Here is a 14,556-nt window from a genome sequence, read left to right as displayed (position 1 = left end):
TTAGATTTGGAGATTCTTCCACACATGGTGAATTTCCATTGAAGGGAGAGGAGCACACCAGGAAAAATATTGATGATGTGTATATGTAAATGGTCAGATGTAGGGTTTATTATAACAGACCTCGGTGATTGTAGGGTCTAGGGTGAAATATACCATGTATAAGTTGTATTGTATTTTGTCATTGTGATACTCTATTCTCCAACATTAATAACAATACACAAAATTGATACTCTTCAACGAAGGTGGAACATACCAATTTATGTGAGACCTACATTTATTACAGGATGCTTCTAAATAACATAACTTATTTGCAAGAAGCATATAACATCTTAATTAATTAAAAGCGTTTACTCGTGCACCCGATGTTATTTGTTTGTTTCCTCCTCCTCTAGTATCGTTTGTATATATACAAACTTATGAACTAATTAATAAACATATATTACTCGTTTACAATTTTTGAATGGCCTCTTTTGATTATATATAAATTAATACGAGATGTAGTTTGTTATGGAGATAGAATATCCGGAGAAGTCAATAGCGTGTGGGAAACAGATCAGCTGTAAGGTAGAGAGAATGATGGTTCACACACTTTCTGCTTCTCTTTAATTTGGATTTTTTACAGGAAGACGTTTAAACCTCACACACGCAGAGAGAGAGACACACACACATATAAAAATAGACATATATGCTTTTATAGCTTGCACCACCACCACTATAGGGGCACTAGGGGTTTTGGATTAAAATGGATTTTCCAGTGTTGGGTTTCCTTGTGTTAATTCTCCAACTTGTTGGTGGGATGCTTGCACGTGACAATATTTTCTATGATGAGAACTATGAAGTCAACTGGGGATTTGATCATTTCAAATCTTTGTATCGAGGGAGAGAAGTCGAGCTTTCCTTGGATAATAGTTCGGGTTATCATCATATATCACAATTTAAATATTCAATTATTCATCCTCTTCTTGTCCTCTCTGTTTGAAATTTTGATGCTAACGATCCATGATCTCTTTCATGCATTCATTATTCAAACTCTGTTATTAATTTGCATAAATTTTGATCTCTTGATCACAATTTATATTTTTCAGATAGATTAATGACATGTGAGGAATATGACAATCTGTGAAACTGAGGACATAGTATATGTTAGTAACATCAAGTGGTGTGTGACTGTCACACCCAAAAAATTGACACTTACTCAACGGTGAAAATTGTCTATACCAAACAAAATTTTGACAATTAAGTGAAAAAATAAAGATAGAAAAAAAAAATTGCGAGGTGCACATATGAAATTTTTTGTTTGTGTTGCGCATATGAAATTTTTTGTTCTTTCCTAACTTATTTTAAAAATACGGAAATATCATAACTCATGAGTTTAATAAATCTAGTACATATATGGGCTTGGGGCAAAGGCTAGGGTTACATACCTTGACCATGCTCCTCACCATCATTATGTGATTTAAATGTAGATTATCTATCCATTGCCAAACGTGTAAACGCTGATGTAAGTAGTGGATAAGGTTTTCCTCTTCAATCCATTGTGTCTCAGATTCAAACTCTTTCTCCTTTCCACAGTCATATAATTTAAGGTAGATTATCTATCGTTTGTCAAAAATAAAAATAAAAATTTGAAAACACTGATTAGTAGTAGTTTCGGTTTTTTTTTTCCCTTCTAAAAATGGCTGTTTTTATTGATGCGTTTCTGTGCGTTTCTTCTACATGTTGCTCGGATACTTGCAAGAGTGTAACCAGCCATGACATTAGCTTTCGATATAAACTATAAACGCTCACATGGTAATGGTATATATCATGCTCATTTTTCCTCTTTGAATCAAGAGAGATAGAACTCCAGCATTTCAAGGAATTACTTCGGATTATTATCAAGGGCGACGTTATTGGCAATGCAAAAAAAGTCATCAGGAACTAATTTTGTTAAAAACACAAGGGATAAATGAAGAAGTGTATAATGACCTTAATTACAAAGTGCCAATAATATATCTCTCATTATCATTTCCATATTTTCTTCGACTAATGAAAATCTCTCCCCATGCATGATTAATCACCAACAAATACTTTTGTTTCCTTTTCATGAGCTGTTTTTGTTGATTTCTTTTCATTTCTTCACCAAAGTATGGTTAAATATGAAGTAAATTAAGACTGATAAATTAACTTTATGTGTTTACTGTGTCAACTTTAACATTTAGTATCAATTGCATGTTATGAGAAAGAAACCACAAAGCCAGTTATTTTGATTGATTCTTGACTACTGTAGTAGGTCCATCATACCCACCTTAATCAAGAAATTAAGAAAAACAAAGTTGAACATGTGAGATTTTACTCTCTTGAAGACTTTTATAGATCGAGGGTAACCATAAATAAGGATAATTATTTATCTCTCTCTTTCCTTTATTTATCTTAAATTAAATAGATAAATATTTGATTTATTAAGTACATTGCACATTTCAGGCGCAGGGTTTATATCCAAGCTAAGCTATGGTTCTGGGTTCTTTCACATGAGGATTAGATTACCAGAAGCCTGGAATACTGCTGATGTTTGCACAACTTTTTATGTGAATATTATTCCATCCATTCTCTTTTTTTTCTTCATGAATTAATATTATTGTCCCAAAATATGGCCGATCGAGGCAAAATATTCATTGGTAATGTGCATTAATAATTATATATATGTATATGCAGCTAACTTCAGGCGATGAACCTCATCAAGATGAGCTGGACTTTGAGCTTTTGGGAAGCAAACCAGGGGGGGAAAAATTCTTGCTGACAAATGTTTTTATAGATGGTCAGGGCGGTAGAGAGGAAACCATGACATTTTGGTTTGACCCCACTACTGAGTATCATGACTACCAAATTCTTTGGAACCACCATCAAATTGTGTAAGAATCACATCCTCCATGTCTTAGCTAGCCTCGCAATCATCAAATGTTATTTGCATTTGTCAGACTACACATAACTAATCTAAATTCGTGATTTTAATTCACAGATCTAGTTATTCGAGTAATGCTGTTTTGACACAGAAAACTAGCATATTTGCTGTGTCTAATATATGTGGTTTCACATGCAGTATTGTTTATGTTACCCCGATGTTTATGCTATCTCTATTATAGCATTATTCTTTCTTTTACCCCACTACTAATTATCACAACTACATGCAAGTGGTGAATTGTCTTGGTGGTTGAGTTTTCTCATTTAACTCATTACGTCTCAACTCTCCTCCTTTCCTTACTGTAAATTAGTGTAGAATGCCACTTATAATAATAATAAAACAAACCATCCCGAGTAGAAAGATTCATTAGATCCATCATTAAATATTGTGTAGAATAGTGTAAAATACTATTGGTAATAAAAAAAAAAATATCACGACTACAAAAATTCATTACAACCACCATGAAATTGTGTAATAGTCACATCCACATTGTTTTTCCCGTCATCATATGTCTTTTACATTATTAGACAGTTACTATATATGAATCAAAACTGTTAAAAATGGGTAATTTGATTCACGGTCTAACAACTTAACATTTCACTTATTTAACTTATTCTCTTTTATACGTTTTGTAGATTTTATGTTGACAAATTCCCAATTAGGATTTTCAAGAACAACAAAAAATTTGGAGTTCCCTACATATCAAAACCAATGAAAATACAAGCAAGCTTGTGGAACGCAGAGTGGGCAACTCGTGATGCAGATATAGATTGGAGATATGCACCTTTTAAAGCTCACTATGAAGGATTTGACGTAAACGGCTGCACACCACAGAACTCCATCAAAGACTGTTATGGGCACAGATATTGGTGGAACAGTAGGAAGCATTGGGAACTTGACTCCAACGAACGACAAAAATACGAGGATATTAGAAGATTTTTGGTGTATGACTACTGTTCAGCTGGTTTTCCAAGGAAACCAGAGTGCGATCTGAATGGATAGATTGAGGAAGTTTCACCCCTAGAAAAAGGGACAAAGGCCACGATCCATAGGCACAGTTTAATAACAGTAGGTTTTTCTTACATATATCGATATAACAAATAAAAAAATAAATTGTATTAATGGTTTCTCAACTTTAATTAAATTAGAGTAATGATCTTTTAACTAAAAATTCATTACAATTGATCCCTTAACTCATCAAAATGTCTAGCTATGGTCATTTTTGTCAATTTTGTTAGAATTTTGTCAAAATGAGTTATATTGGAATGACCATTGTTATAATTGGGGTCCCACAACTTATCAAAACATGTAGCTATGGTCATTCTCGTCAACTTCGTCATAATTTTGTCAAAATAAGTTATATTGAAGAACCATTGCTACAATTGGATTAAAGTTAACTGACCATTGCTCCAATTGAGTTAAAATTGAGAGACTATTTCTCCAATTGGATTAAAATTGAGGGACCAATGGTAATATATTTTTAGTTAAGAGACTATAGTCGAATGTTTTGGTGAGTTGAGGGACCAATGGTAATAAATTTTTAGTTGAGGAATCATTGTTCTAATTGAATTAAAGTTAAAGAACCACTTATGCTATTTACTCTAAATCAAAATAAACAAGAAATGTTTAATAGCACTCCGGCACATCATATTTCAAGAGTGATTAAATCGCAACCGTTTTTTGTTGTCTTTTGATGTTTAAGAGAGCAAAACTCATCATGTACTATTGTACTACCCCTTCATTCCCATTAGTAAGCTAATTACTCGTTTGGGTCCAATGCTCAATTAACAATTTATTTTTATGATTTGATTTTTTAACAAATAATATTATCTACATTAAGAAAGAAGATGTGGGCTTAATCTCACAATGAGCTAGTAATAATGTGGTTCAAATTCACTTTTAGCGAGAATTGAACCTAAAACTTTTTTTACTAGTGTGATTTGTTTTTAACAAACAATATTATCTACACTAAGGAAGATAATGTGAGCCCTCATAATAAGGTAGCAATAATGTGGTTCAAATTCGCTTTTAGCGAGAATTGAACTTAACCCTGTACCTACTAATGAAAATGAATACTAGTTTATTTTTTTCCCAAGCTGCCTTGGTTGGACAGGTTCAGAAGTCTCACATTAAGGAAATGGAATTATCTTTCACACAAGGCTGCTGGATATGATCACTAGAGTGGGTTTGATCCCATAGCAAGCAACTTTGCCTAGCATTCTGGAGTTGGGTTGTGGGCTGTCTTTGATTTCTCTCACTAACAGGTGGATGACTCTTGGAAGAATTTAACCCATGCTCTTTCGGTTTTGTGCATCAATCAACTTCTTGGAATCGTCTACGACATATTTTGGCCCTGAATGTTTGGGGGGGGGGGGGGGGGGGACCTATCGCCCGGTGCCAGGCAGTTTGAGGTATGGTACATTGCCCCGCAAGGCTGTTTACCGAGAAGCTAACTTTCTGGTTCAAGCTCCTGTGTAGAGATAAAGCTGGCTTTCTGCATTAACGGATAGACCATCTATGTACAAAGAATTTTATCATTCACAGCGTTTGCGCTTGGGCTGGTGAATTTGAATCAGAGGGGGTAGGCTCAGGAATTTCTCTTCAGCAAACACTTATAGTTGTTGTAGAACCCGATAGTTAGAGAACTGTTACGACTTATTCCCATGAAACAAAATTACATACAAGCTGGTCCTTGAATTCAAATTTTCAGGAGGAAGATCAGTGGAAGATGTGTGCTTACCACGTCACCTTCAGCTTGGAGACCAGTTGCTCAACTGGATCATTTGCAGAAAGAAAGTGAAATATCTAGTGCTCAGGAATCTGTCTTTGTGCTTGTTACTCAATTAACAGCTTCTGATGTTTGCTTGCAGTTGGAATGGTAACATCTTCATTCTGAGTCAGTTTTCCGTACCAACCTGATGAAGCTTGGCCGGAGAATCAGTGATCGCTTACATCTACACCACCGCTGCAGAGACCGTGAAACCCCGAAGCAAGTGTGGTAACCCTGGTTTCATAAGATATTTCATCCACCATGTCTATAGATGTTTGATATCTTTTAACTCAATTTGAAGGCTAATGAAAGTTTCAACCTAGAGTATGAATTTTATGTTTGATTTTCGCATCCGTTTTATTTTTACTTTAGGCTGAGTGAATGAAACCAATATATGACTTATTCTTGCATTATATTCTCATCATTTACAAGTAATATCAAACGCTTACAGGTAATATCAAGTGTATCTGGCCCAGAATAACAAAGGAAAATAGGGAACACAAAAGGGATCCGCCTCGAATCAAAACAATTTGTCCTTTCTTTTCTACGCTACGAGTTTTCTTCGCTTGTGAAATTTCTAGAGTGATCGAGGATTCTCCCCAATATGAGATAGGTTACTACTATAGTAAGAACCCCAACTGGGCTGAATGATCACGGGTAGCGCACGAGAACGAGACACCAGATAGATGGAAACTAAGAACAAACAAACATGAGAACCTCATCTAATTTTTTTGCAAGGAGAAGCCACACCTGCCTCATCTTCTGTCATCCTCTTCATACTCCCACTCATATAACTGCAACTGAAGTGGTTGCTCGCGATGCTCTTGCACAGTCCATTACTGCTTCCTTGAATATCTGAAAATATCCATCAAGTTGGTTGAATGGTTAACAAAGCCAGTTAAATAACATAAAGATGAACCAAAAACCACTCCAAAAAAATTCGGAAATATTCTCTCTTTGTATCGATATCATCTCAATAATGTCAATATTGTTAACTGTCATGATATGCAGTAACAGAGTATCAATACGCAAGCTTTCCGAAAACAAATTAAAACTTGATCCAGATTACAAAGTGCTTATCTATCGCTAACAAATACCTGGGTTGGTTTCACTAATTTTCAACTTTTTGAGCAACTTCACATCCTCCAACAATTGCTTCCTCTTGGAGCAAATTCCAACATTGCTAGTCGTCCTCATCTTTTTACTCTTCATCCCCAAAAATTCCCCATCTTCCAACTCTGCCTCTCTTCCTCTGCTATCATCAACAACGTCACACCCAACTCCTGCAAAACCAAAAAGATTCAATCTTTTTCAATCCTAAAGAAGAAACAATCGAATCCGACCCGACCCATTTGCCCAAAACGCATAAACAAGCAGTGGTTTAGTAGTATTTACTCACTCTTGGTGCCAGCTCTACAGAGCTTGCCGTCGACGACGATGGGGTTGGCGTCGTCTTCCCCCGTGGGGAGTCGTTTGGTGAAGAAGAAAGAGAGGAGGGACTTCCAGGTGACCGAGGAAGCGATGAGGTCGGAGCCTCTGCCGATGAAGTGTCCGTTGAGCTTCAGCGTTTGTGGGTCCACCCCGAATGCTCTGGCTATGGAGCCCAGGTCCAGCTTCTGCTCCTCCTGTGCAGCGAATGACGCCGTTTTCGCAGCCGATGGGCAGCGCAGCTTTATCGTCCTGACTCTGTTTTCTGACATCTCTCTCTAACAATTAGTTGCTTCCCTTTCTTATTTTCTCTGGTTCTTAGAGAGTTTTGTCAGTCGGAGAAAGTGTTAGAAGTTACTCACAGCGTTGGAGGTTTCCGGAAGTGTCTAAAGTTTCTTTTTTTTTTTGGCAAATCTAAAGTTTCTTTCTTTATTAGAGCGGGTCGGGGTCTAAATTTTCTTTCTACAGTCCGCTTAAGTGTATTTTCTTTCTAATTATAGAAAGTTTGGAGTGCTAAATAATATTTTTGGAATGTTACTAACAATTTCGTTTACTTGAAGGAAACAATAAGCAAACGCTAATTTTTTTATGCATTTATTCCAAAGCAAGTAAATTGCTCGAATCACCAGACTTTAGGTCTGCCACATGTGGCACATCCCAGTTGGGAGGCAACCCATTGGCCCAAAAAATATGGCTTCGGGCTTTGTATTTTGGAGGTGGTGCAAATATATTCCATTCTATTTTCCATCTGTGGTTTCATTTATGATCAACGTTATCTCAAATATCCTTAAAAATCAACGGCGTTCTTCCGATACGGGGTGAATATAAGGTCTCATAAATAGTAATTTAGTACCATTCATACAACGAGAAGTGTGCCAATGCTCTTAATTAGGTTGGATAGACCTGAAATTATTGCCAGATGTGTGATTTAGGTATAAAGTTTGTGTGCGTAGTATCTCATTCATCCAGACAACTATCTTTCTCACATTCATACCTAATCACATGTTTAATTGAATTTGGTCACATGTATTAAAAAAAACATGATTCAATTAACTCATATTCGAGGACAATATCGATAAGATTAACTATAGCTAAAACAAACACCAAACTTGAATCCAAAAACATAGAAAAATGTTCACGAACTAAGGTGGATTTGGTCAACATGGCCATTCATGTCAAAATTCTGCACTTCCAATGATGTTTGGTGGAGCAAAATTAGTCTCACATATTGAGTACGAGAATGGTACTCCTCAACGACATTGGTAAAGGCACGAACATGTGCTTAACCAATTATTTCTTTTATTACAAGAAAAGTAGATTTTGCAGAGTTAGGTTCGGGAACAATATTCCTTATTTTTGAAGTTTTAGGTCTTAGGTGCTAAGGATCACGCTTTGGGCATGATGCCACAACTTGGTAGGCTCTAATTGACACGCCCAACCCCGATTTCCACCAAATATCCTAGGTAGGCACGTACTGGCCGACACTCGAAGGTGACGAAGCCATACTAACATGCATACGAAGTAATGAACACAAATAAAACTTATAAATTTAAAATACAATGCTTATGCAATTGAGGAACGTGTTCAGAGCATACAACTAAATCGAAACACTAGAAGGGAAATAATATAAAAATTGAATGAACAAAAGGATGGGTCCTACACCGAGAGGACTCGAAGATGCCGATGCGGGAGTGCCTTGACGCGGGGATTGTACGCCTTAATTCTAAGTCCTGAGAGGGCGCAAAACAAAACATGAGTGGACCAAGTTGATATATAAGTAGTGATAAAACAGTTAATCTTTAACGTACTAACCCCCAAAATTTATGAAAACTCATATAGCATAATAAGTAGTAGGTTTTTCGAAAACCCTAGCATGTTATAAAACCTTTCATAAAACATATATCATATATGTTGTTTAGTAGTGGTATATATATAAGGTATAAACATATATATAATATTTCATTCGCCCGAAGGCATATAGAACACTTCTTCATTCATCTGAAGGTTCTACATCACGCGCCTGTAGACAGATCATTCGCCCGTAAACAGTACCATTTGCCCGTAGGCACTACATCTCCCGGTTGAAGCCAATATAAGTATCTTTCGACCCGTAGGCCCTTACATCACCTGATCGAAGCCAATATAAATATCAATCGCCTGTAGGCACCAACCAAACGCCCGGCCGTAGCCAGTCGCCTGTAGGCACCAACCAAACGCTCAACCGTAGCCAATATAAATATCTTCCGCTCGTAGGCACCAACCAACGCCTGGCTGTAGCCAATATAAATATCTCTTACCCGTAGGCTCCTACCAACGCCCGGCCGTAGCCAATATAAACATCTCTCGTCCGTAGGCTCTTACCAACGCCCGACTGTAGCCAATATAAATATCAATCGTCCGTAGGCACCCACAGCACCCACCCAAAAGCAAGTATCAATTGCCCATAGGCTCCCACAACACCCACCCGAAGGCATATAAGTATCATTCATCCATAGGCAGATCGTATGAATAACCGCTAAGTAAGTACATAAAAACATTAAACATTAACTTAAATTTCTAATATATATTAGATCGGAGCTTAGTAGCTAAAACGTCATATGGTAAAACCACATTCGTAAGTAGGTATATAGTCATCAATCATATATACCACAATGAACGTAAAGTCGATAAAGCATGAATATCTCATAAAAAATAAAATCTAATTTACTCATAAACGTTTTGTAAAACGTAACCATTAAATCATGCTTTTCATGTATGCATTTCTAATAGTAAAATGTGCAATTTAGAAAGGGTTCACTCACCTTACACCGTTGGCGAAGATCCGTGCAAACAAGGATGGATGGAAATGTCACAATAAGTGCACTTAAGCACATATATGGTCCAATTAATAAAACTCTAACATATTTATTACATTTCAGAAAACAGACGTCAAAAACGAATCTAGGACGTCGAAATTAGCCTAGAAGGTGTCCTGACTGAAATCCGAAAAAAAGTTAACAAAATGTCAACATTGACCGGTTAACGGTTAGTGTTAATTGGAAGTCAACAGTCAACGGGTCGGTCAATGTGGGTTTGAGTCGGGTCAACGAGTTGGGTTGGATCTGGTTAGGGTTTTGGGTTTCTAGGTTGGGACTAATAGGTTAAGGACTTGGGCCCGGTTCTTGGGTTGGGCCTGGTTTAGTAAATTGGGCTAGGTAATAGGTTAATGGTTTTGGGTTTTGGGTTTTGGGCCTAGGCTGGTGGATAGAGGGATTGGGCCAATGGGTTTGGGTCGAGTTCACATGGCCCAAAGTTTAGGCTGGGTTACTTAATTGGGCCTAGGTTCGTGGGTCACCGGACCTAAAGAAGAAGAAAGTCGAAAATCGGCCGGGGAGCTGTCGAGCTCCATTTCACAACTAGCCCTAGCATGCTATATACCAAAATGAAGCTAGGGAGACAAGGATTCGATTCATACCAATTCCAAGGCATGTAGTGGTCGGAGTTGGTCGGAAAGTGACTCGAAATTCGCCAGGTTCTCGCTGAAAACTAGAAAAGCTTTCAAGGCATCTCTATGCTATCTTATTGTTCCAAAAACCCATAATCTAGGTTAGAATTAAACCCCAAGAACAAAAATGGATAAGTTTAAAGTATTCCAAAGCTCACCCTAATCGAAAAATTGAGGAATCACGCCGGAGTCCTCTATCATACCGAAGCTCGATGATTCTTTCGTCTTCATCGAGTTTCAAAGATGCAGGAAAGAAGCTGGAGGATGGTGGTGGTTCGTGGTGTTTGCAGGAGCTGCGAAGTGTGTGTGGTGGTTCGAAAGGCTTGTCAGAGAGAGTGAGAGTGAGAGGTCCGAGGGAGAAGGCTCGGGGGAGTTTGAGAGGAAGAGAAAAAAATGAGCTGTGAGAGAGAGGGATCTGAGAGTGAGAGAGAAAAGAAGAATGCCACATGGCAGGCGAAGGATAAGGGTGATCGGAGGACAAAAATCAATGGTGGGCCTTCCTTGGGCACACCATTTAAAGCCCAAAAAAAATTCCCATCACAACATCTTTCAACCCCACTAAAAATATCAAAAGTACCACTTCGTTCCAAAACCTATAAAATTAATCAGGACGGGTTATCACAATCTACCCCCGTTAAATAAACTTTCATCCCGAAATTTGAAATAGCTTGCCAAACAAAACTCGAAGATAGGAAGAGGAAAAAAATATATATGTGTAGCGAAGAAATCAAGTTAGGGCGGTTGCATAAAAAAGAATATGCCACACCGTCATGATCGGGTTGCAATGATCCTCTTTCATGCCTCCAAGCTCATACCTTCTTCCCCCATCAATGTAAAAGTAGAAGCATATTTTATAAAGATACACGGTCGAAAATACATAATAATGTAAAGTCAAAAGTATGTATGTAAAATACGACAACGTCAAAATATATATGTATTAACATATAGGTCGAAAACTGGTATTGAACTTAAAACTGAAACTAGAAAAGATTCAATTGAACATTTGTAGCATCAAAAATACAAAATATAACTATAATAAGTAAGTTAAAATCCTTGTATTGAAAATTAAAATCGAAAATGAAAGTGGGTCTCGCCTAAGCGTTTGAAACGTCACGTACTCTGAGAACAGATGTGTGTCTTTGGGTCGAGCCCCAACAATAACTAAACAGTAACCACTATCATAGACGGGTCTACCTGCCCACTTGCTTAACGAACCCAACGAATATGTCATCGATATTACAGTCGGCCGCCCGCGATATCGACAACACATTGTTGTCTCGTTAAGCAAGTAGTAATTTCCTAAGGGTGCAAACATACCAACTTGTCCAAACACAAGTTGACAAAAACATAAGTACACAGTTTCCCATAACGAAAAGAAATCAAACATCCAAACACCAATTTGCAGGACTCCATTGTCCAACTAGTGTTGCTAATAGAATCTACCATACCAAGTATTGAATAGTGCCATACACAAATTGAAAATAAAAACTATCGTCATAACTACTCCAAAAGAGATTGATTCAAAATCTAATCATTTAGAAACCACAATTCAAAAGTACGCAACACGTCTTTCAAGATCTATATAGTTCGTTCAAGATTGTCTAATAGCCTGTAAATAAAAATGCGATACATGACAAACAACTTAGTACTCAAGACCTTTACAAAAACTTCACAAAACTTATAAGTGAAACGCGCATCATGATGAGATACAAAAGTGATGATGCACCGAGAACCAAAACAATGTAATTCATAGTGCCTAAGTGAGTTGATTCATTGAGAATTTCTCTCAGATTCAGCGAAAAGGCTATGTCAAAAAGGCTAAAAGAAAATTCAAGAATTTAAGGGTCAAATCAAGTCCATCAAGTCGAGGGTACAAGATAATGGTTGGAAACCATAAGTTTGATGTAAGAACACGTGTGAGTACAAAAATTGATTCTGTGGTGGCAAGTTAAGATGGTTGGGTGTGGACTTGACTCGGTGGTAGTATAAAGTAATCTGATAGACAGTAACACAAACTTTTTCCCATTCCAAAATTCACAACTTGTTACAACAATAACCTCATGGATATTCAATCATTAATGGTAATGATCCGCTCGATAGGGTAATAATGGATGATTGAATGAATGATGGTTCTGACTAAGACTTTTGGATATGAGTGGTCTTTTAGAACAATATGTCTTCTTTAGAAAAGATATGAAGTGTCGTAGGGTAAGCACGAATCCAAAGTTGACTAAAATGCTTTCTAGTACCATGAGGTGAAACTGGGATCACAGTCGAAATCGCTGATAATCAAGACGTCAGTCTAATGAAATCTAGAATGAAGAATTCTTCCAAGTGGTCAAAAGTATAGTCTTCGTGGACTGGTAGATAATACACTAAGTGAGTTGATCAACAAATATCAAAATGACATCATAGTCTCCACGTGTAGAAGATGGTTCGTACAGGAATTCTATGGTGACACTCACCCGCCTCCGTTCGCGTCCCTAATGGGTCCCCAATGAGAATTTCTTCCCATCTCCGAACATGAATAGAAAGAAATTGAGATAAGCCTGATGGTTTCCATCTCATTGCTTCCAATTCAAACTCAGCCATTTCTGTGTGAAACACATTACAACTTCTTTGGTAAAAAATGATGTAACATTTCTCGCTGTAAAGAAAACGTCTCCAGATTTTGCAATAAGGAAGGTCATTAACAGTTCTAGGTCAAGGATATAATGGTTCACATCGTGCGATTCTAATCGTCAAGAGGCACACACATGACTCAATCCTATTGCATCAGCGTGCAGCCAAACATTTAATAATACACCACCACATATTTTGAAATGTGTAAGAACCACGATTAGATGAGACAATACCCTGTTGTCAGAAACTTCGTTCGCCGTCATCATCGCAATAAGGTTGACCGGTTTCTTAGAAAAAAAGAGATAGGGCCAAGCACATGGAATAGTTACGAACTGCCGATAGGATTTGATAAGACCAAAGACAATTCGTATTTCACAACACCATGTAAGGATTTTCAATTTCCAACGGTCGTAACCCTTTTTGGAAATTGATGAAAATAATGTCTGTTACCAAAGAAATTCTCAAGAAAAGTGTCTACTTTAAACAAAAACAATGTTCGAAGAATTTGACGTATAGCTAACTGTCGATGTTTAGGGAACTTGACTTCGTGGTTGAAGTAAGCGAGAAGGTTATCGATAAAACAATCGCCGAGAATTGCTCTAAGGGTCCACACGAATTTCCCCAACGGGAACGAGTCCAAGAGCATAGATCTGATCCCACCAGACTACCACTTACTAAACTTCGTAACAACTAGTGTTTACTCGTCTCCAACACGAACTTCGAATGTTTCGAGTAATTTCCATATAAATGTGACTCTACCCACCATTCCTAGGGAACGCTTGTCGTAGAGTGACATTACCAGTTCAGATCTTCCAAATTCAAATATAGATACAACTATGCCAGTAATTCCTAAGGAACGCATGTTGCAGAGTATCGATCCGATGTTGAAAGTCGTCCAACAATCCATTTCGTCACTGAAAGGCACAATCCCGACCCGAAAATTTCTTATTCGTCAATAAGATGTGACTATTCATGCAGAATGAGGGTTGTATAGCTATGCCTAATGATAACAAATTCGGAAGTCGTGACATCCAAATGACGTCATAATCGACACACTACTACAGTAACAGAATATCTTAAGTATGCTTTGGACAACCATACTCTGATACCAAATCTGACACGCCTTGATCCCGATGTCAGGGGGACATCGAGATCGAGGCGTGTCACAAATTATACCAAATGTTGTAACAACAAACCTTAAAGTGGGTGAGAGAGACAGACGTGTTTGAAAGGTTTTAGTCGAAGCATAAGAGTATGTTCGGTACATCCATGTCGAAGTAGGGCTTACCGTTCGATAGGCTTTGATAAACT

The 14,556-nt window shown here is 37.5% G+C and overlaps 2 protein-coding genes across 2 annotated transcripts; one reads left to right on the top strand and one right to left on the bottom strand.

The window, feature by feature from the left end:
• Positions 1 to 723: 723 nt before the first annotated feature.
• On the top strand, positions 724 to 4,112 carry LOC103435981 (xyloglucan endotransglucosylase/hydrolase protein 2-like). The gene is made up of 4 exons (XM_029103653.2): positions 724 to 914; positions 2,464 to 2,567; positions 2,695 to 2,891; positions 3,577 to 4,112. Exons 1-4 carry the CDS (start codon positions 743 to 745, stop codon positions 3,941 to 3,943), a joined length of 840 nt encoding a protein of 279 aa, XP_028959486.2. The 5' UTR covers positions 724 to 742; the 3' UTR covers positions 3,944 to 4,112.
• A 1,466-nt stretch (positions 4,113 to 5,578) lies between these two features.
• LOC103435844 (uncharacterized) lies at positions 5,579 to 7,555 on the bottom strand. Its single transcript, XM_008374265.4, has 4 exons — positions 7,111 to 7,555; positions 6,809 to 6,994; positions 6,462 to 6,566; positions 5,579 to 5,945 (listed from the first exon to the last, which is right to left on the bottom strand). The coding sequence occupies exons 1-4, from the start codon at positions 7,409 to 7,411 to the stop codon at positions 5,896 to 5,898; spliced, it is 642 nt and encodes a 213-aa protein (XP_008372487.1). The 5' UTR covers positions 7,412 to 7,555; the 3' UTR covers positions 5,579 to 5,895.
• Positions 7,556 to 14,556: the final 7,001 nt, after the last annotated feature.

This window comes from Malus domestica, chromosome 05, assembly GCF_042453785.1.
Source record: "Malus domestica chromosome 05, GDT2T_hap1".
Taxonomy (NCBI): Eukaryota; Viridiplantae; Streptophyta; class Magnoliopsida; order Rosales; family Rosaceae; genus Malus; species Malus domestica.
The sequence above is the reverse complement of the archived record's forward strand: the minus strand, read 5'-3'. Positions and strand labels throughout refer to the sequence as shown.

Bases quoted from the DNA above. Each gene is read 5' to 3' on its own strand.
- LOC103435981 (XM_029103653.2), top strand. From the start codon at position 743: ATGGATTTTCCAGTGTTGGGTTTCCTTGTGTTAATTCTCCAACTTGTT. The intron at 915-2,463 runs GTTATCATCATA...TGCACATTTCAG, and splicing joins TTCCTTGGATAATAGTTCGG to GCGCAGGGTTTATATCCAAG. The intron at 2,568-2,694 runs GTGAATATTATT...ATGTATATGCAG, and splicing joins ATGTTTGCACAACTTTTTAT to CTAACTTCAGGCGATGAACC.
- LOC103435844 (XM_008374265.4), bottom strand. From the start codon at position 7,411: ATGTCAGAAAACAGAGTCAGGACGATAAAGCTGCGCTGCCCATCGGCT. The intron at 6,995-7,110 runs GTGAGTAAATAC...TTGGTTTTGCAG, and splicing joins CTGTAGAGCTGGCACCAAGA to GAGTTGGGTGTGACGTTGTT. The intron at 5,946-6,461 runs GTGTGGCTTCTC...TTATGAAACCAG, and splicing joins GATGACAGAAGATGAGGCAG to GGTTACCACACTTGCTTCGG.